The 20,560-nt window shown below is 40.1% G+C and overlaps 1 protein-coding gene across 1 annotated transcript; it reads right to left on the reverse strand.

Moving 5' to 3' along the window:
- Positions 1-11,099: 11,099 nt before the first annotated feature.
- Positions 11,100-20,501, reverse strand: LOC116915974 (LIM/homeobox protein Awh). Its single transcript, XM_032921146.2, has 7 exons — positions 19,973-20,501; positions 19,769-19,840; positions 18,518-18,825; positions 16,734-16,951; positions 12,985-13,317; positions 12,501-12,635; positions 11,100-12,320 (listed from the first exon to the last, which is right to left on the reverse strand). Exons 1-7 carry the CDS (start codon positions 20,006-20,008, stop codon positions 12,262-12,264), a joined length of 1,161 nt encoding a protein of 386 aa, XP_032777037.2. The 5' UTR covers positions 20,009-20,501; the 3' UTR covers positions 11,100-12,261.
- Positions 20,502-20,560: the final 59 nt, after the last annotated feature.

Consider the following 20,560-nt stretch of genomic DNA (forward strand, 5'->3'; position numbering starts at 1 on the left):
GAGGGAATTTGACGTGTTGAAAAAAAAAGAAGGGAAACGACAAACATAAAAAAAAACAAAACAAAAAAACAGGGAATATATTTATATAATAGGCTAGTGGTTTAGCTGTATATACACACTTGGCTACTGTATGTATCGTTTCAGGCGTTTTTTTTTTCACGCTTGCAACGTTTATGTGTAATGCTGAGACTGTCGTAAAAGAAATTCACAAAAACGGGTGGAAGTAGACCAGTAATTATTTTTCAAAAAAAAAACAAAAAATGGTTTGTGTTTGCAAGGACGAAAATTCGAATAACTTCTGTTTTAGCTTTTTCATTCTTCCAACATTTGCAACAGTTTAAAATCCCGAAATGTTGATCTGATTCCTCCTTACATCTTGACAATTACAAGATAGTCGTACTATAGCCATATTTTATATAGAAATATATCGAAGCTGTTTGAGAAACCTCAACTGATGGAGCGTGATGTTTCACATGGTGATCCTGCGTGTGTGGCCCTATAAATATAGCCCCAGCGTATAGTGTTATATCCTATATAGAATATAACTGTGAGACAGTTGGAGACAATGTTTATTGCTGGCTGCTGTTGTATTCTGTTCTTCTTTTGTTGTTCTGCGGTGTCATCGTGTGTGTATATAATGCGATCACGCCCGGTGACTATCCGATATATATCTCTAGTCGTTGCACTTTCTGTTATGTTTTATTGTATGGCCATGTTTTCGTTATATTTCTTTGCTGTCTAGTGCAATTAAAAGTCGTAACAAACGGGCCCAATAAGTCAATGGACCGTCTTCTTGTTTTCCCCAAAACGTTGTGTCCAATAGTCACGCTTCACGTGTTGGCTAGTGGAAAAGTAAAGTAGCTGATCCATTTCGATTCCTGATTCCTTGACGTAAATAAGAAAATACAATAGGACAAATGTGTCTAATTGTCAGCACGTTCCCTGTCGAGCTATTCGATCGTTGGCGTTGTGGCTGACTTCGTTTGTCATCAGCACAGCATCCACTTGATATTTTGCGTCTCTGTGTTATACTCAATTGTTTTTCGCTTGGAATCGTTTTTTTTTTTTTTAACTGTAGACCAGTTTTCCACGTGTAGGAAACCAATTTTTTGTTGTGTTAAATACATATTTTCTAACCCAAAAAGGTCTGTGAACTTTGAAGACGGTTATTCCTGTTTGGTGTATAATTGAATTGACAAGCCATTGATTTCTCTCCCCATCAAATCAACTTGAAGGAATGTCCTTTTTTTTAAAATCTTTTCAATGTTTTCTCTCCTTTTTTTTGGAAAAAAAAAAAAATTTAGTTTCCGTCTACGTCCTAACACACCCGTTTTTAGTATATATTCTTTTTTCTCCCTTGTACAAAACGTTGTATAAGAAAGCCAAGGCCCTTCTCGACGGAAAACAACAAGAAAAAAGTTACACGCGGGCGCAGACGGCCCGGAAAAAAAAGTCAGGACGTACGCAAACAACAATAGAGGCTTGATGAAGTATAGAGACGAGGCTCAGCAAAAAAAAAAAAGCTGCTCTTCTTCCTCCCGACCACGATAATCACAGAGGACAGTCACTGCAACGCATTTATAAGAGCGACTATTTTTTATATTTCCTTGTCTGCTTGTCCGTTATGTTTATATTTCCATCTCCCATTTTGTTTTTCGTCGTGTGCTCGCTCAATAGATTGTCTCGACGACTAGAATCGTTTTCAAGATTCCACCTATCTCATGAACTTGAGTCTCCCCGCTGCGTAAAATGGCTCACTGCCGTCAACTCTTTTTCGACATCCTTCCTGTTTTAGCCCTCACAAAGTCTGTGTTTATACCTTCAAACAAACAAAAAATGGATGATACACGTCTTCAGGGCCAATTATCTATTTTTCCAGCATTAGGAGTTGCAGAAGAAATGCTGATATTATGGTGATGTGCACGTGAAGTTTCTTATACGTGCGTCTCTTTTCATTTGAATTGAAAAAAGGAAGAGAGGCAGCGTGAGATCGACGATGCAACTCTTTTCTTTTTGTTTCTTACTCGTTTTGGTAGTTGTGCAAGTTATGAGATTATAGAAGAAGAAGAAGAAAAGAGAGAGACCAAGAAAAAAAATGGATATACCCCCGACCTGCAAAGTCTCACCGCAACAGTTTCCATTTCCTGGATCTATTTTCCTTTTTTTTTTTTTTAGTTTTTTCTTCTTCTTAGTTAAAGGTGTGCAGCTTACTGCTGTTTCATAAGCCATTAACTTGCTCACTAGTCCCTTCTTTTGTGTGTTTGGTTGACTGGGGGAAAGGGGTTTCTCGATTTTCTCATATTTTTCTTGAGCTGCACAACACCAAGAAAAAAAACAAAGTGGTAAGAGACCAAGAGCAAGAGGAACAAGTGCACACTACCGTCGTGTGGACTCTGTGATTTCCGGTCGTTTGACTTTTGAAAAGAAACACACAAGAACAAGAGACCCCGACTGAGTTGGTCTAGTGTTCCACGACGATTGGTTAGTGGTCATCTTACACACATTCTTCCGAGCTCTTTTTTTTTTTTTTCAAACAGAAGAAACTCGGGATTGGCCAGTCCACTTGTGAGGCCTGCAGCAAAAAGAAAAAAAAAAAAAGTTGAACATCATCGCCGAGCGTATCCGTTTCGCTCCATCATTCTTTGGGGTCTCTATCAAAATACGCGCATAAGACTTTTCATACATGTCGGGCATTACGAAAAAGGAGAGACCTAAGATAGAGAATGGCGTTATATTGAGTATGGCATTCCGAGTAGAGTTCTATTCTTTCTTATGTACCGATAAACGAAACAACTCGAAGACCTCCTCCGTTGTTGCGACCACTGCTGGTTGGTTCCTTTTGATCGCTATATGCCCTGTGTGGGAAGCAAAAAGAGGCACAGTCTATACCTTAACCCAGTCATAGTCGACACTTTTTCTTTTTTTTTTCTCCTTCTCTTGTGTATTATATGCTGTGATCAAATATATGAAATAACATTTGAATGAAAAAGAGGGTTCCAGTGGCCCTTTCTGATGAATGAAAGTTGTGGTATCAGCACCATCTTTTCTTCCGGCAAGAGGCTTCATTGTGTTTTGTGCTGGCCCATGATCCGCAGTATACCTTCCATTCTCTCCCATGGAAAAATAGAATTCCATCTTTTTTTTTGTGTGTGTTTGATTTAATATTTGATCTTCTTCATACCATCGTTCGTCTTTTTTTTTTAACTTTAAAAAACATAGAGGCATATGTGTGTGTGTGTGTACCCGAAAAAGGGCGCGACCGTGTGGTCGACCTGCTGTCATGACAATTGCTGGTCCCTGGATGAAAAGGCCAATTGTTATCAGTGTAAACCTCCCCCCCTTGGATGGCCATCGCCGTGGTGGGTTCGACGTCCATTATTATCATTGCGATGATGATTTTCCCTTTTTTTTTTTATTATTATTATTTATTTTCGACGTCGAAAAATGTTGAAGGAATGTGTCCCTTTTTATTCCTTTACTATTTTTATCTTTTAAATCCCACACGTTTGAGAAAAAAAACGAAATTTACTATTACCTTGATCGATGATGGCGACTTATGAAATTGTGAAGCTGATGCCAATGACGTGACACAATTCTTTTGATCGAAACTATTATACACAATACCAGAAATGGATACTCTACAATAAAAAGAAAGAAACTCAGACCGCCCACACGTATAACAAATATATCGTACATGTCTATCCGGCCTCGATTTTTAAACATTCCGTTCATTCCATTTTCTTATAAAGATTTTTTGCTTTGACAACTCGTTTTCTTAATTTTTTTCTAGTCCCGAAAGAATTTAAACTAATCTGATTTTCCATTCGAATTGAATGCGATCCGAATCGCGGGTATTAGAGTACGATCTTGTTCCAGTTAGTCAGCCACTAAATAAAGGGGACATGGAAGAGCTTTGAATGTATATAAGGAGGGAAATAGCCTAGGTGAGCGATTAGGCCAATGAGGCCTATTCAAGAAAGTCAAAACAGATCAGCATAGACGTACAGTTGGGAGCTAAGAAATAGCCAACAAGGAGGGGAAAAAAAACCTGTTCAGTTATCCTCAACAACAACAACAAAAAAAGAGGAGCTTCTTCAATTAGCATACATTCATGCTATGCGTTTTGTGTGTGTATAAATATCCAGCCACTCGAGCTATACTTATTTTCCAGTATACAACTTGTTACGGTTGACTGTCAAACGGTTAGGGTGGATCCTTTCATCCGCTGTCACAATCTGCATGATAATTCCGTGACAGGTATAGCTCAAAATGTTTTGAATCATCTCTCGTATATACAAGTGGCAATCGTTTCTGTCGATCGCTTTATAAAATGGTCGTTGTGTTATAACTGCGTGGATTATGTCACAAGAAAACAGATGGCAATGAGACCATCGGACAAATAGCAGCAGGCAAAGTTAAATAGAATTAACGCACCGCATTTAGATCAAGTATGCAACTATAACTGTGAATGATTATTTATGTACTGATGCACTTGACATATATACTCTACTATATTTAATGGGACGTGTGAGACGTCAAGAATGATTATACCCCCGAAGTCCTTTTGACTGAACCTGGCTCCTATGCAGACTGCTGGTATAGGTCTGATGAGGCCATTTGTCCTGCCTTGGTGATCCGGTGCGGATCAGGACTCGGTCCCTTTTTTCTTTGGCCCGTCACGCTCCAACACCATATTGCCTTTATGTTTTGTTTTTTTTGTATAAAAAAGCTAAAAATACAATCATAATAAAGTCTAAATTTTTACGTTTTTCGCTCTATACGTAAGGATGGATTGTCCTTCTTTTTGGCGGTGCCATTAAAAGTTCAGAAATAATAAAAAAAAAAAAAAACAAAAGAAAATGAAAGAAAGACAAACATTGAAGCTCGCGTCCGACCCTTGCGCCCCTTCCGCATCATAAAGTGTTTGAAAACAAACGGACGTGTTTTTTTCGTTTTTACCTGGGCTCCATTTCTTTCTTTTGATGGTCAAGTGTGTGTGTGTGGTGTGTTTGATGGCTTTATTTATACACAGAGGCATTTGTGTGTTATACTTCAGGCGGCGTATAGTCATTGCCTGAGCTTATGGATAATTGCATCTCAGCAGCAGTTCGGCGCTGTTTTTATTTTCACACCTCGCACTCCATTTCCTCAGCCTTTTGTTATGACTCAAAAGAAAAAGGAATTATTTTTCTTTCTATTCGAAACAAACATTTAACTAAAGGTGTATATACGTCTATTTACTGAGGCTCCAAACTTCCTGCAAAAGAACTGAGAAACTGTGGCACTATACCTGCTGTCCGTTTTGTTCAATCCGAACCGGCAAAATTCCAGCTGACGAAAGAAGACAAACAAGAATTTTTTTTTTGAAAAAAATATAATTCATTTCGCATAAAGATGACCGTATGATTCGCGAAAGTGACCAGCGTGAAAATCAGCGAAATGTGTAGCAACTCAGCGATTTGAAAGTTCCCACGCGAATGAGTCGATGCATTGAGCTGATCTTTCCCTTTTTTTTGGAACAATTTCATTCTCCTGTCAAGTGGATTTGTTCTCACGGCCTCGATTCAACGCGTCGTCTCTCGTCCATTTTGATTTTTCCATACAATCACCCCCCCATACTTTTAGAGCGTGCGCTTCCATCCGACTGCGGTCGTTTTGCGTAGTAGTCGATGCGGTTCGATTCATCTGTTCAAATAATCCAATGATGACGGCAAATGACGTCATAATCGTCGAGTTAACGCTGTCAGACTGCGCACTCCCCTCTATTACTCCCACTCGTCACATAGAGATGAATTAGAGAGGGGAGTTGTATCCTCTCCTTTTTTTTTCTTGTAGTATTAGACATCCAGGACTATAGAATTGAAACATGGGGGGGAGAAGGAGCGTAGGGTCGTTCACGTGCCGGGCACAAGACCGACATTTCCCAGTAACCTTTTCTTCGGTTGCGCAGAATTTATTGAAGAAGAAAGAAAGAAAAAAAGAACGTGCACGACTATGATGATGGGGGCCTGATGCATCAGAGGCCGATGATTACCGATTTTTTCCGCATGTTGAACATCATCCCCCCAAAAAAAACGGTGCAGTTATTTATTTTTTTTTTTACGTTTCCCCCTACGAAATTCGAATTTTTTTCTTTCGCTTCTCACGGAGGAGATTTAAATGTAACGAGAATTAACCTGTGCAAACAAGAATGAGAACAAGTGTGGGTGACTCTCGTTTTTTTTTTTTTGTATTAAAAAAAAAACGGCTAAACAACATTGAAAAGGACATGAATTTAAACGTTCTGAGAAAACAAGTGATCAACTGATTTTTCTTTCCCAGTTTTATTGTCTTCGTGTCAACCCGTTGCCTTCCATTCTCTTTTGACTTGCGAGTCTCTCCCCACTTTAATTTCCATCGTCTCACCATGATTGCGATCATTCCTTTCATTTATTCAAAGTCCCCGCCCTTTTTTTTTGGCGTGAATTCATCGACAAGCTGATGAGCTCACGACCAGACTCCAAATTATTGGAAGTCAAACTGCCATTGTTGCCTTGAAACTCTTTATTTTTTATTTCTTTTCTGGTTGTGTTATACAGACGCCATAACAATATAATAATACACATGTAGACAACACACACACAAGCAACAAAAGAGGGCTGGATCTGTGCGAGAGACGGCCACAGTCGAAGGCTATAGGAAAAAAAGGGCAAGATTTCTATAGAAGAGGGCGGTTCCATGTGGGCCTGCCCTCGCTGCCCAGTCGCTGCCGGGCGACTTGCGCAGTCGAGAGGCAATAACGCGATCACGTTCCACGTTTTCTTTCCTTTTTTTTCCCCACTGCGGCCCAATCGAGTTAGAGACGGCGTACCGTGTATATGTACACACAGTACACAAAGCCCTTGACGTGCCCCGACTGCATATTCGAAGACAAACAGACTACACGCAGAGAGGCATAAAGAAGAAGACGAAAAAGAAAAGGCGAAATATTTTTGCAGGCATCTCTTGGTTTTGTTATTTCGTGTCCTTTTTTCTTTTTTAAGTCAGCAGACACGTAGACAAGGTTCCCCGACTTTTTGATGACTGTGAAAAGAGCTCAACCACACAAAGGGGGAATGAAAAAAGTTTGTTTTTTCTTCTTCTCTTCTTTTTTAGTCGTGCGAAGAATAAAGAAAAAAAAAAATCGCTATACACAATCGATTATTGTTTCCTTTTATTTTGTTTTCTCACAGACTTTCTTTCTCGGCAAGGATTTTCTTCAAGTGGTTTTGTAGCCAACGAAGGGGTAGGGGGGGGGGGATCAAAAATAGAAAGAAAGGTTTTCTCTTATATAGACTTTGTCTCGTTTGTTCTTTTATCGATTCCAATAGGTATGCCAATAGAATCTAGTTAAAATAGTACAATAGAAACATGTACAAACTCTGGTTAGAAGACACTTCCTTTACACTCGTCAGTGAATTAGTCAACAGGAAAAAGAAAAAAAAAGTATGGAACAAGTTGAAGGGCTTGTTTGGGGCGGGAGGAACATGAGTCGCACGCCGTTTAACAGCCCGGAATGAAGTGACTGGAAATTTTATTTTTAAAAAAAAGGGCAAGTTGTACTGATGCGGATAGAAAAAAAAAGGGCGACGATCCGCAAAAGGATTTTTTGTCAAAAAAATAAATTTTTCTTAAATAGTAGAAGGGATGTTGTGCTGTCGTTTCATTCAAACCTAATAACAGGAATAAATCACGTGCATCTTTTTTTTAAAACCAAACAACTCACGATGTTGCGTTTAAAAGATCAAAGAGATTCTTTTTTCTCTCCATTTTCCACAGTGCATACCTTGTTGCATTCCACAACAGCAATAGCGTGTAGCCTGGACACTTCTTTCTGCTTCTTTCTTTGAAGAGATCAAAGAAAAAAATGTTGTCCAACGTTGTTTCTTTATGGTGCATATTCATTTCTCGCGTAGCTCCTTATACGCGATCCACTGCCAAGATTCACGGCCTATCATTATCATAAATATCTTGGTCTCTTTCCCTTTTTCCTTCGTAACCAAAAAAAGATGCTTCGTATTTTTTCTCCATAGATTTTATTGGCGTTTTTAAAGAGTTGCGCGCGCACCTCATTCCCTGACGGCAAATATAAGTTCGTTTTTGTTCCACTATTTTCCTTATAGACTCGAGAGTTCAAAGTTTGTTACAAAAGACAGAGGGTCAAAAGCTTGCATAGCTATTTTATACACGTTCCACATAGCCACGATTACAGGATCCATCACTCGTATAAACTATTACGCAGATGGGACGTTGTTTGCGTGTGTTGCTCCAACCGCAAACACGTCCCAAAATAGTAAAAGAAAACAGGTATGATGCACTATTTTTTTTTCAAAAATCAGAAATACAGAATGGATAGTTATTATTGCTAACGGGATATGTGGTATAACTCTATATATACGAAGACGCTCAAATCAAGAGAAAAAAAAGAAGATCTATACACGACCACCGCCCGTTATGTGTACACACACAACTATGTGGTATAGGTAAACCGCTGCGGATTGGTGAAAAGGAAAATACAGTCGAGGGTAAATGAATTATTGCCTAGAGTTGAATGAAAAGGAAACACCGAAAAGTATTTTTTATTTTATTTTACGACCGAATATTTAGAAAGAGAGACGTTGTGTGTAATGCCGAACGTTTTTTCTTTTTTTTTCTGCTGCGACTCTTGGCCAGGACCATATGGAGAAAAATAATTCGAGGGACTTTGGTGTCTTTGAAAAATTCTCCAGCTCCGTTCAGAAGGGAATGAAATATGTACCGTGTAGGAGGTTTCACACCGGCAAAAACTTTGAAAAAAACCCATCAAGTTCTTGCTGGGTGTAATAAGAAATGAAGAAGCGACCGTGAAAATGAGACGACAACGGGGGGAATATGAAAAATATGCCGCCTCTTTTGCGTGTCCCTGTGTGTATTACATAAATGCCTTTTTCATTGATGGACCTCAGACTGCTTAGTCGGCACACGTTAACTATTTAACGCGCATATACGAGCCCCCATTATTTTTGTTGGCTTATGTAAGGATTCTCTCTGCCTTGCACAACGCATTCCGTTCCTACGATTTTTCATCTTTTTTCAGTTGTTGTTGAAATGATAAATAATAGGTGTGTAGTTGTTAGCGATGATGAAACGTGCCCGATACGTTATCTACTCACCGTCCGTCCCTAAGAGGCTGGGAAAATTGCTGGGACCGGCCCGTTATGGAAAAAAAAAATCAGCGCATCTTTCCAAGAAAAATGTTTGGTGATCGGCGCAGAATTGGGCCCTGTCTACAACTCTTCTATCGTATCTTGTTATGTTAGAAATGAACGGCCAAAAGAATGGAAGGTAAACCTAATTTCTTGTGGTAAAAAAAAAATATATTTCAAAGATTTTTTTTTCACCTGTCAATGGCCTTGTGTCTCTTGTTACTAGAAGACACGGACCAGTCGTGTAAAATGTACAACATCACGGCGGTAAATTGCCGGGTAGCACTGGGGTATTTTTTTTAGATTGTCCGGTTCGATGGAGGGTAGGATAAACCGGAAAAAAAGGGGGGAGGTGTTCGTCTATCAGTAGAATGCGTGTAAATATGTGGTGGAGGGGAATAGCGATGGTATACCTGTAACGCGTGCGACTATTTAAATACGATGGACAACAAACAAAGACGGTCCGCTTTTGGAAGGGAAACAGTGTGGGAGGAGTCAAAGCTGTTCAATTTCCTGGAAATGTACCAGCCAACTACAATGTAATGCAGTTCTCTTAACTATTCTTTTCTATTTCTTTTAAACATTTATTTTCGGATGTGTGTTTTGTTCGGGGAGAACATCAACCTCTGCTGCTGGATTCAATGGAAGAAGTTCCTTTCGACTTTCGTTAGACCTTCTTTCCCCCATTCACCAAACTCTTGAAAAACTGGTCTAATTATGCGGACAGCTTCTGCTGGTATAGCCCGAAACGTTTTTTTATTTTATTTCAATTTTATTTTTCGTGGGCTAACACCTATCGAACGGTAGTTTTTAAATGGAAGATTGCTTATCTCTTCTGGAGATTCACGACTTTTTACGGGATTGTGGGGCTCTTCTCTATTTTTCGTATTTCACATTTGAAAAGAGATTGAATCTCACGGTCGATATCCAGCCCACAACAATAACAAGCGACAACAACAACACACTCTTTTTTATGAAGAAGAAGAAGAAAACAACAACAAATCTGGAATAAAATGTTCAGAGTTTGTTATGTAAGAAGAATTTCTTTGCCCTGTTGAAAGAGAGAGTTGACTCGGTTCGGGGGAGGAGGACACGGCCGCTCTTCCAACTGATCCGTGAAATTTCTTTGACACGAAAAAAAAATGCTTGAAATATGTGTTACGCATTTCTCTTGTTATTATTATCACCCCCCGAAGAAAAAGAAAAAAAGACTACCTCCAACATTTCGAGAATTTCCACCCTCTTGCCAACCCCTTTTGACGGGAAAAAATCATAAAAGAATATGATAAAAATAATAATAATAATAATAAAAAGGTAAAAATAGGCAAAGAAAAGAAGTACGAGGAGGCTTTCACACCTGTGCGCCCAGTTCAGATAGCCATCGGAGCTTCCATCGTAGTCCACCCCGCTGCTGCTGCTGCTGTGAAGCAGAAATTTATTTATTTATTATTTTTTTTTAAAGAAAAATATATCTCAAGAAGAAGTCATAGGAGGATAAGCTACAGGGGGTTTTCTTTCCCCCCTCCAACCCCCCTCCAAAAGTTTCGCCGAGAGAATGTTTCTGGCCGTGGAAATGTGTGTTAGATACAAACGCGTTAAATGTCCGCAACCATCCGCATCGAAGGCCGTTTTAAGTGTAGGAGGCAGGAGGGCAAAGATAAGCATCAACCGAGTCGGTGTAGGGATAAACCCCCGGTGCATTTCATCCAGCCAAAGAGAGGTAGTTTGCGCCCCGACCTTCAGCTACCCATTTTTTTTTTTTTTAAAGGAAGATAAACGCAAAGTAATGGGCCATTGGAAGGATCACGTTTATACCGTCAATATGAGCCGTTTTTCATTCAATTTGATGCTACTATTTTTTAATTGAATCAATAGTTCTTTCGTACAGTACATGGATTGGAAGTATATTACGTTTATTCATCGACACGGTTTTTTTTTTTGATTTTATTTTTTTTTTCTGTTTTTGAGGTTTGAATTGAAGCGGGAAAGGAAGTGTGGAGAACAACGCAATAAGAACACGCGGGATAATAATTAAAAACAAATTGTTTTTACTGTAGTGGTGAGGCTATGATCATTGGGGGGGGGTCAGTGCTCTGTCAATCTTATGTAATATGTACAAGTAATAGATAATATTCTGTTGTCATTTATAATAAGATTTTTTTGTTTTATCTTAGACGTGTTATACAAGAAATGTCTACAATAGTTTGTGGGGAATGGGGCACGAATCATAGGGGCAGAAATACGTGTGTTATCATTATATTTATAGTATGTAGCACGAGAGTGGGAATGAAAATCAAGCAGACAAGAGTTTAGTTAACCACCGTTTTGTTATTACACAAAAAATTTAAACATTTCTTTTAGTACTTTTAGCCTATTCAAATGAACCGGAATGTGTTAGTCTGTTTTCTTTTTTTAAACAACAATAACAACAACGTGTCATTGTTATTGTTTACCTCTCATACTCGCACAATTTTCATTCTATTCTGTTTTCTTATTATCTCAAACTCAATTAAAAGGTATGTACAAAAAGCGGGCAAAGGTTAAAGCTCATTCTCGTTCCAAAAAATTAAGTCCGGGTCTCTTGTCTGATAGAGAAAGAACAACAACATTGTTCGTGAAATCAGCGTAGGTTACAGTTTTCTATCACTTCACTTCAATAGCTTAAAATGAAAGAATTGTAAGGGACACGTGTTTTTTTTTCATTCGAGAAACAAAAATTGGGGAAGCATCAGTCGGTTTTTTTTTTGGAATTTAGAAAATCAGTGAACGGGAGACACACTCATTGTGCGTGAGCGGCAGCAGGACTAGAACCCTGATGATGAAAATCAGAAGAATACGATGGAAATGAATCACGCACACGCGGAACAATGTGCGTATACTGCGTGATTCCATATTCGAAAAAGAGATGATTTTCTTGTTGTTTGTTTGCGCAGGTAGATTATTTATCTGTACAGTGTTTGTTTTTTTACACTTTTGTGGAACGACACGTTTTTATAACGTCGTGGAATGATTGTCCAGTTGGCGGAGCAGCCACCACCCGGATGAGGAAGGATTTTGTTTACAAATCACCGCGGACCGATCTCATCATTGCGTCGCTCGAAGAAGATTCGCCACTATCTTTGAAAAGGCACAAAAAACAAAAAAATTAGAAGGTGAATAAATCATCACGCAAGACTTGGGTATAGCATTTCACGAGCGAATAAGTCACGTGGTTCATGAAATGGAGAAAATTCCCCGAGAAAAAACAAACAAAAAAAAAAGGAAAAAAATAAAAAGTGTAGATGGAAAATGTCTCACCAGGTGTTTGCATGGTGTAAGAGTAGAGCAGGTGCAAACTGTAACCAGCCTGTTCGGAGGAGTCCATCCGTTTGATACCGCTGCCGGGATTATTCTCCAGTTCGGTTGGCAATGAAACCGGTTGTTGACCATTGCCTGGTTTTAAAAACACACAAAAAAATGCCGGTAAAATCTTTTGTTTTGCCAATGTTCGTATGTGACAACGTTCAGTTAAAATACGACACGTAAAAGGCAAAAGATTTATCGATTTTTGTATAAAACGACTGGATCGATTAATGAAATGATCCACAGTCCACTGGACTTAACTCTCTTACACCTCCCACGAGTCTTTCTTTTCATTTTCATCCCCTCACAATGAACCCTGTTCATTACACGTCTCTCCCTGAACTTGCATCGTATATCGTTCAACGTGAGCGGAATAACTCGATAGGCTAACGATCCGCCAGCGTCCCGGACAAAGACGGAAAAACATCTTTTGAAATACCTGGGTTATTGCGACGTCCGCCTTTGTTGACTGGGTTCCCATTGTTGTTGTTATTGTGGTTGGTGTTGTTGATATTGTTGTTGTTGTTGTGACCGTTCGATCCGGAACTGGTGGACGTGCTAAGGTGTTTCTTGTGTCGAGCTCTCATGTTCTGGAACCAAACTTGAGTCACTCTTTTCGACAGGCCCGTCAGGTTAGCAATTCGTTCCAGGTCTTGACCGTCTGGGTTCGAATCCAGTAAGAAATTCGCCTGCAGGACGTGAAGTTGTTCTTCAGTGAATGTGGTCCGTACTCGTTTCGATTTCGATCGACCCCCGCCTTCCGGATCCGTTTCTAAATGAATGGGGAACATAAAATGATAATGTAAGCCAACGTGTTTAAACTATAGAATGACTCATTTCTATAGATCGGGATCTTTATTATCTGCCAGACGATTCAATTAAGGGCTGACTGGTTCCCTATGGATATTTTAGTGGGATTTCGTATGTCCCCTCTCTTTCGTTGCCATTCCCCAAATAAAGAATGTTGGCCTTCAAAGAAAATAGTCTTTCTTTAGCCTACACTGGATGTAATTCACATAATGGCCTTCCAAGAGGTCGCCGGCTCTTTATCCTTTTGCTGTTGCCCATGTGAAAAGATTTGACCAGCCGCTTGGTCCTGTTTTTCTCTTTCTGGACGTAGTTGCCCGGGCTGGGGTGATGCATAACAAACGAGCGGCGATTCATCAAGATGACACACGGTCACAAGTTCCACGGGTCTTTTCCTTCTTCTCTTCTACCAGTGCACATACAAGAAAGGAAACAACAAGTCCATCCTTTCTATTCCGTTGAAAACGTCAAGTTCTTTTTTTGTCAAATTTAAGAAAATAAATTTTTATTTTTCTTCCTTTTTTTTATATTCACCGTTTGTGTGTGACACATAAACAAGATACAACGCCCCGTTACGAATAAACGCGGGCAGTGGGGGGTTGTGAATCTTTAAGTTAATATGTTCGTTTTCTTAGGAAAAAAACTGGGGGACGTTTAATGTGTTGGTGCTGATGGCGACTTGACCAATCCGTCCGTTTTTGTTGCCTAGCGGTTCTTTCCGTCACATTCAAAACGTCTGAAAGAATGTCAGTTGCATAAAAGTCCAACAACCCCCGATCTCGTTTTAATGGGCCACTTGCCTTTCTTATTACAACGATTAACGACGCCATGACGTGTCTATCGTATAAACCATCGTAAGATTCGTACGGGTTACGTCTTGCTCGAATTCAAAATGAAAAAAACGCCCGACATTTTCATTGAATCTGTTAAGTTGAGAGAAAATGACTTGCGTAACAATTAACTTCGGTTATTTCTACAAAATCGACTGATTTCTAACGCATTGTCTCTCGGCAGAGGTTTGGATGAATCCTTATTGAAGGGAATTAAAGTTTGGATGGTTCTAGGTGAGAGATTAATGACGTGTGCATAAAGCAGTTTGGAAGGCCAACGAACATGTAGCAATCAAAAAAGAGCAAGGTCCTTTTTTTTTTTCGTAGTTGTGGCCTAGAATTTGAGAGAGTCATCATGGCGGAAATCAAGTGTCTTCGATAAATCGATTTCCCCTCTTTATGGAGAACTCTGTTGATCAGCCCAACACCATCCTCACGATCCCCAATCAGTATAGTTTGTCTGTCAATTTTCGAATACACGACGCCATACAAACGAAACCTGATGAATCATTGGCTGTAATTCGACGTTTAAACAGCCGCAGAGAAAAATGGCCACCTTGAAAAAAAAAAGAAGGGGGGTTCCAAACTAATAGTGCGTGCATTTTAATCTTCGTAGAGGCAGTACACCTTGTTGATCTTCAAGTATGTGTTTCGAACAATTGCATTCCAATCGCCACTTTACCCACGCTATTTTATTACGAAGGTGTGGGAAGAAGGCAAAACATTTTTTGTTTTCAAAAAAATCGAAACACACAATAGGACAGTGTGCTTTATATTTAGAAGCTATACGATCGGAAGTTGACGTTAAAAAAAAAACGCAGACCGTGTCTATAGAAGCGTGAAACGTTTTCTCACGGTTCACTTTCCCCCCGCCGAATGAATTAAGTTCTGATGCAGACCAGAAGAGCGAAAAAGAATTGACGTCATATTCTGCAAAGCACATTGTTTTTTCTTGATTTGTTTAAGGCCAAAAGTTACATGTTCTACAAGGAAGTAGTTTTTTTTTTTAAACGGCGGGATGTAACGTCAAGTTATTAATCCAGAACTGGTAAATAGATTTTTGGGAATGTTACCGTCGTAGATGCGATTGAACTGCGTTGTTGTGCGGGTGGGCCCATCAAGGCCGATTAAAACTCACAGTTTGGCCTTCTAACTAAATTTGTTTTGTTTTTTGTTTTTTTTTAAGCAAAAACAAAACAACTCGATTAAATGTACCGTTTTCCATGCAGAAGCAACTCGGAAAACGTTCATCTTTCTACATTTTCTTGATATCTCTGGTGTGTTTTACGAGACGGCAGGGTCAGGTGTCGTGCTGCATCGACCCCCGACGGCGGACGCCCGGATCTTTTTTAGCTCCTTATCACAAGAGCTAAACAAGCCGACAGTATATCCTCTACAGGAAAAAAAAAAAAAAATACCGCCACAAAAAAAAGGGGAGAAAAACAAGTTTTTGCCATGCATAGATGTTGAGCGCAGGAGCAGCCAGAAGTTTGAACCCCAAAGTTTTAAACCATAAAATACACACACATTGAGAGAACGTCGTCCCTGTGTCATATATTATCTTTTCCTCTCTCTCTTTTATATAGGTAACGGTTGGTGCTGTTAACCAGGAAAGAAGGAAAAATGAAGAGACACACAGCCTCTTCACATCGGTGCTAGTAGCATATCTCATCGTTCACACGATCTCTATATATATACCTGCAATATCCTACTGGGCTGTCGGTATGAGTGTCTTTCGCAGGCGGTATTCTAACATGTGTATTCAGTTCCTGCTGTTGGACGATTACGATTTACGACCAATGGTAATCGATGCACTAAGAATGATGGGCAGACGTCGCGCATTTCAAAAGCATTTATTCTCATTCTTTTTTTTTTTAAAGATGAAATCTTTTGCCCAGTTTTTTCTTGTAAAGAAAACAGGCGTAGGATTGAAGGACCTCATTCGTTCTTATCATTGGTGTCTATGCAGATAGATTTGAGTAATTCTTTTTTTTTTTCCCGAAGAAACTTTCAGGGTTGTCTCCTGTTCGCTTACGTTCCGACTACGAGTTGCTATAAGGAGTCAACGTAGATCTACATGTCTAACATAAATAGGAGAAGGCCATCATCATGGCTCTACCGTTGCTGACTGCAGGAGACTGTACCAAAAACCCGACAAAATCTCATATCATTATGTATATCCGAATTGGATAAATAGAGAGCGGCCAAGGTGAAGCCGGCAAACTGGCGGAGCGTTTTCTTAATGGCGTCGCTTCATATGCAAAGTTACTGTGTCGCTCCTGCTATCCTCCAGCTGGTAAAACCGCGCCCCTCCTACCCCCCCTTTTGAAATGAAAAAGAAAGAAACGCAGCACGTCCCATGGTGCAAGCAGCGGACATGTGCAACGATCGCTTCTTTTTACTTTTTAATAAACAACACATTGATCAACAAAAGCCAATCGTAGGCCTATGACATTTTATCGATGCAACATTGCCAAAGAATTTCCTTTTGACGATTGGCCCGTTCCATTTTGTAACGAGTGTTAGTATCGAAAAGATGTCGATGTCTTACCGTCGGATGAAGTTGATCCGGCGTCGAGTCCGTCCAGATAATGAGTTTTGCAGAGAACACGGCCTTCGTGAAGGGCGAATTCTTCTCCTGTGCTGAGTTGGCGACGGCAAGCGTCGCAAGCGAAACAGGCCAGGTGGTAGACGTGCTCTCGTGCCCGTCTCACCCAATCGGCAGCCGAAATGGATCGACTACAACGAGCGCATTTCGCTCCGAACGTCCTGCTCGATCGATTCGAATCACAGAGGAGAAAGAACACATCGTTAGCAAATTTTTAACAAATGAACATTACAGATTATGACTTTGAAAATGTACAAGTCGACCTTAAATTGTTTACGCGGTTAAGAAGATTTGATTTCTCTTTAAACGCTGGCTATTGTGCAGCCTGTGTTAGGCATGTAGAGTCTTAAAATAGCAACAGTGGAGCATAAAACAAACATCATCTAAATGAATGCGTTACGTCGTATTTGTTTCATATCTTATGTATGGAAGAGTATACGTTTTTTTTATACGAGCGAGTCTAAAACGATTAAACGTGCTTCCAGGCCTATAGAAGATTGGTATCCCCGCTGTACGCGTAACGTCCATAAAATTGTTGGTCTGATGGAAAAAAAGAAACAACAGACAAGCGCCTCCATGTCCGTCCCCTTTTAAATATTTTCGTTCACAACAGCGACACACCGTTCAATTAACTTTTGAACCCTCTTTTTGTATATACGTATAGGCGCCAGTAGAAGCCCTCCCAGATTCATTTTTTTTCATTACTCAAACAAAAAGTAATGAAGCTTCTTTTTAATTTTACCGTCGGGATTCGTCGGGAGTCCTGCTCTATTTGTATTTTGTTTTTAAAAAACCATTTCTATTAGACTTGATTGGCAGAACAGCCCTGAGCAGCTATTGTTTGATTCCATCGTGTCTTCATTTATTCACGTTTGCTCGAACAAAATCAAAACTATTTTCTGAATTAATAATAGGACGGAAATGACAGCTATACGTCGTTAAATATACAGGCCCCGTGTCCCGCAATCATTTCTTTTTTTCGGTTCGGGTTTTTGGGTGGGGATTTACACAATAGGAAAAAACCTCCCCAAAGTGGTCGTGTCCATCATGTTCTGCCTATGCGTCATTGGCCAGTCTTCTGTTTTGTTATCATAACGTGACAACTCCCCACCTAGAAGAGGGGACAAGCTAAACATATTTACAGTCGTTTCATGGCTTTTTTTCTTTGGAAAAAGAGAAACTCGGAACACAACATCTTCGAAAATAAAGAGAGAAAAAAAAAACATGGCTGCCTGTTCGTGGTGGGTCGCATTTATTTCTTTCCTTTTCTTTGTGGTGTCCACAATTTCGTCGTGTTCGTTTTTTTTTTTTTATTTTTTATTATTATTATTCTTTTCCTAAAAACCGTTCAGGTTGGAAGTCACGGAAGTCATCGACTTAGTACGAGCGGTCGGAGACGTCAAGTCTTTAACACTTCGTCCGGTATATTCAATTTTGTTTTTCAGCTATTCGTCCTCGTTGACATCACGAGCTCATCGACCCACAATGAAATGGCAAACAAACGTTGGAATGCCCAGCAATCTTAGCCTCGTATAAGAAAGGGAAAAGAAATCGTGTTGTTGTGTCGTTCAAATGTGTCCAGAAATAAGTTGACAAAGTTCTTCTTTTTTTTTTCTTCTTCCAGTCACGAGAACGAACTTGAATGTGTCGGCAAATAGAATTACGGAACGTGATAGACGTGGTGAGAAGGAGTTGAATAGATTATGTTATGCGGTTGATTTTCGTACCTTGTGTAATCAGCTCGACAGTAAATGGCTCCGGCCCTGACAAAACATGAAGGTTGGTTGTCGAGGGCCGTCCGGCAAACGGAACAGCGTAGGCAAGTCGAGTGCCACGTCCGGCCGGACACTTGAATCAGGAAACGGTCGGTAATCAGCTCACCGCAGGCGGCACACACTCCAGCTGCCACACCGACCTGGCCGCTAGATCCGGCTGTCAACCCGACGCTACCGTTACTGCCGACGCTCCCGATACCACCGACGCCCATGCCGCTGGTCGAGTCAATCGAACAGTCGGACGGCGAAAGAGCTTCCGTCTATATATGTAAACATTTTAGAAGTCGATTAATGTTTTCATTCTTGTCTTTCAGAGATGAATACAGTTCCACGGCACTATATTTAGATATTATCTCTAATATAAAAAGATTTCTTTTACATCTTCCCCTCCATTGTCTCCAAGACATCAACGACTAGGAAGACGTCTACTCGACTGGAATATTGACGAAACAACTCCCTGTAGGCCACCTTTCATACACTTCGTTAACCGCCAAGTATTTCAGCGTGTACTACAAGTCTGGCCTCACGTTAAGCGACTACAGCACACAGAGAGAGAGAGTAGTAGACTCACGAGTTATTAAATCACGCCGTAAAATGTCTCATAAAGAACAAGAAAGAAAAAAATAATGGGGGATAAAGAGTAGATATACAAAACTCAAAAGGACGCTATAATATAGCTCTACGGTTTAGCTAATATAGTTGCCGTGACATATGCAAAGGCTATAACGCATCCGCATTGGATACGTTGAGAAATTCCCTTCAGTCTCGTTTGTAATCTTTTTGCTTGGCATTTCGGCTGTGAATAGAATTTTACACTAATAGCATGGCGTGCGTCCTGGAACCAGTCCGCTAATGGGCGTCCCTTATTTTAGGCATCTATCCTTTGGATGTTGCACATTCCTTTCTCTTATTTCTTTTAGCTGTGTAGGTTACAGTATTTATGTCAGATGAAAAAAAAGTGTTTTTTTATAGACTCTCATCTCACGCTGAGCCTCTTTCATCGTGTACACTATGGTTACGGATGCCATTTCATTCCTTTTTTTTTTTTTGTATATTCAAGAAGATGTTTCAAAACCAGTACCGCCAAGATCCGTGTACGTTTTGATTTGTGGATAGATTTTTATGGAAGATAAAATAATATGTACGTATATAGGAAATCAAGGATATCTATACACTTGACAGTCGAATGGATTAATGAATTACCTTTTCTCTTTTGATCTCGCATGGACTGACCGGATGTAGCGAAGAAGCCGGAGACATTGAAGTGTCCATAAACTGCGAAATACATAAAACAATTATAGACGAGCCGGACATGCAAATGATTTTGATTGGTCGCTGGCAATAATTTTTAGGTGAATCAGCAATGAAATTTGGAATGTTGATTAGAGTCATGAATAATTTGTTTACCATGTCTTTGTGATTAATCCTGCGACGCACCTTCATAATTGCGTCACGCACTTTTGATCTCGAAATCGATCGAGCCGATGCGGAATGCGAAAAAAACAAACTCAAAACTTCAGAATCGATGATACGCACGAAACAGAGATACCAGAAGAAAAATAAACAAAGTTCTTTCAGATCAACCTGAAATCTAACGGCAGACTCACGAAATCTTGAATCGTTTGCTGCACGAACCAGTTACAAGAAACCGCAGCAGTTGAGAAACGGGCTCGTTATGAATTAAGCGAATGTCGCGAACTTATTGGCGTCGATGTGCTGTCACGAAAAAGAGTTACACACAAACGTCAGCGTGTCTACAACAACTCAGATATTCACACAGATGATAACGACAGAAGCAAACCTAACCGCCCCTACACAACAACCCACACTCGATGAACACCGGACGAACATTGGAGACTCGCTGGTCCGGGGCGGACGGACATAGTCAAGAGGAAGGTGGGTGGGATTGTTTTTCTCTCCTTTTTTTTTTTTTTTTAAAGGTGGGATAGGAGGAGGGCTGCTGACTTGAGCGCGCACGCTCAGGCTCGCACCTAT

This window comes from Daphnia magna, linkage group LG2 (assembly GCF_020631705.1).
Source record: "Daphnia magna isolate NIES linkage group LG2, ASM2063170v1.1, whole genome shotgun sequence".
NCBI classification, from domain to species: domain Eukaryota; kingdom Metazoa; phylum Arthropoda; class Branchiopoda; order Diplostraca; family Daphniidae; genus Daphnia; species Daphnia magna.

Excerpts from the sequence above, each read along its gene's own strand:
- LOC116915974 (XM_032921146.2), bottom strand. The coding sequence starts at position 20,008 with ATGAAGGTGCGTCGCAGGATTAATCACAAAGACATG. Across the intron at positions 13,318-16,733 it reads CGGATCAACTTCATCCGACG|AAACGGATCCGGAAGGCGGG; the intron begins GTAAGACATCGA and ends CCATTCATTTAG. Across the intron at positions 12,321-12,500 it reads TTACACCATGCAAACACCTG|ATAGTGGCGAATCTTCTTCG; the intron begins GTGAGACATTTT and ends GCCTTTTCAAAG.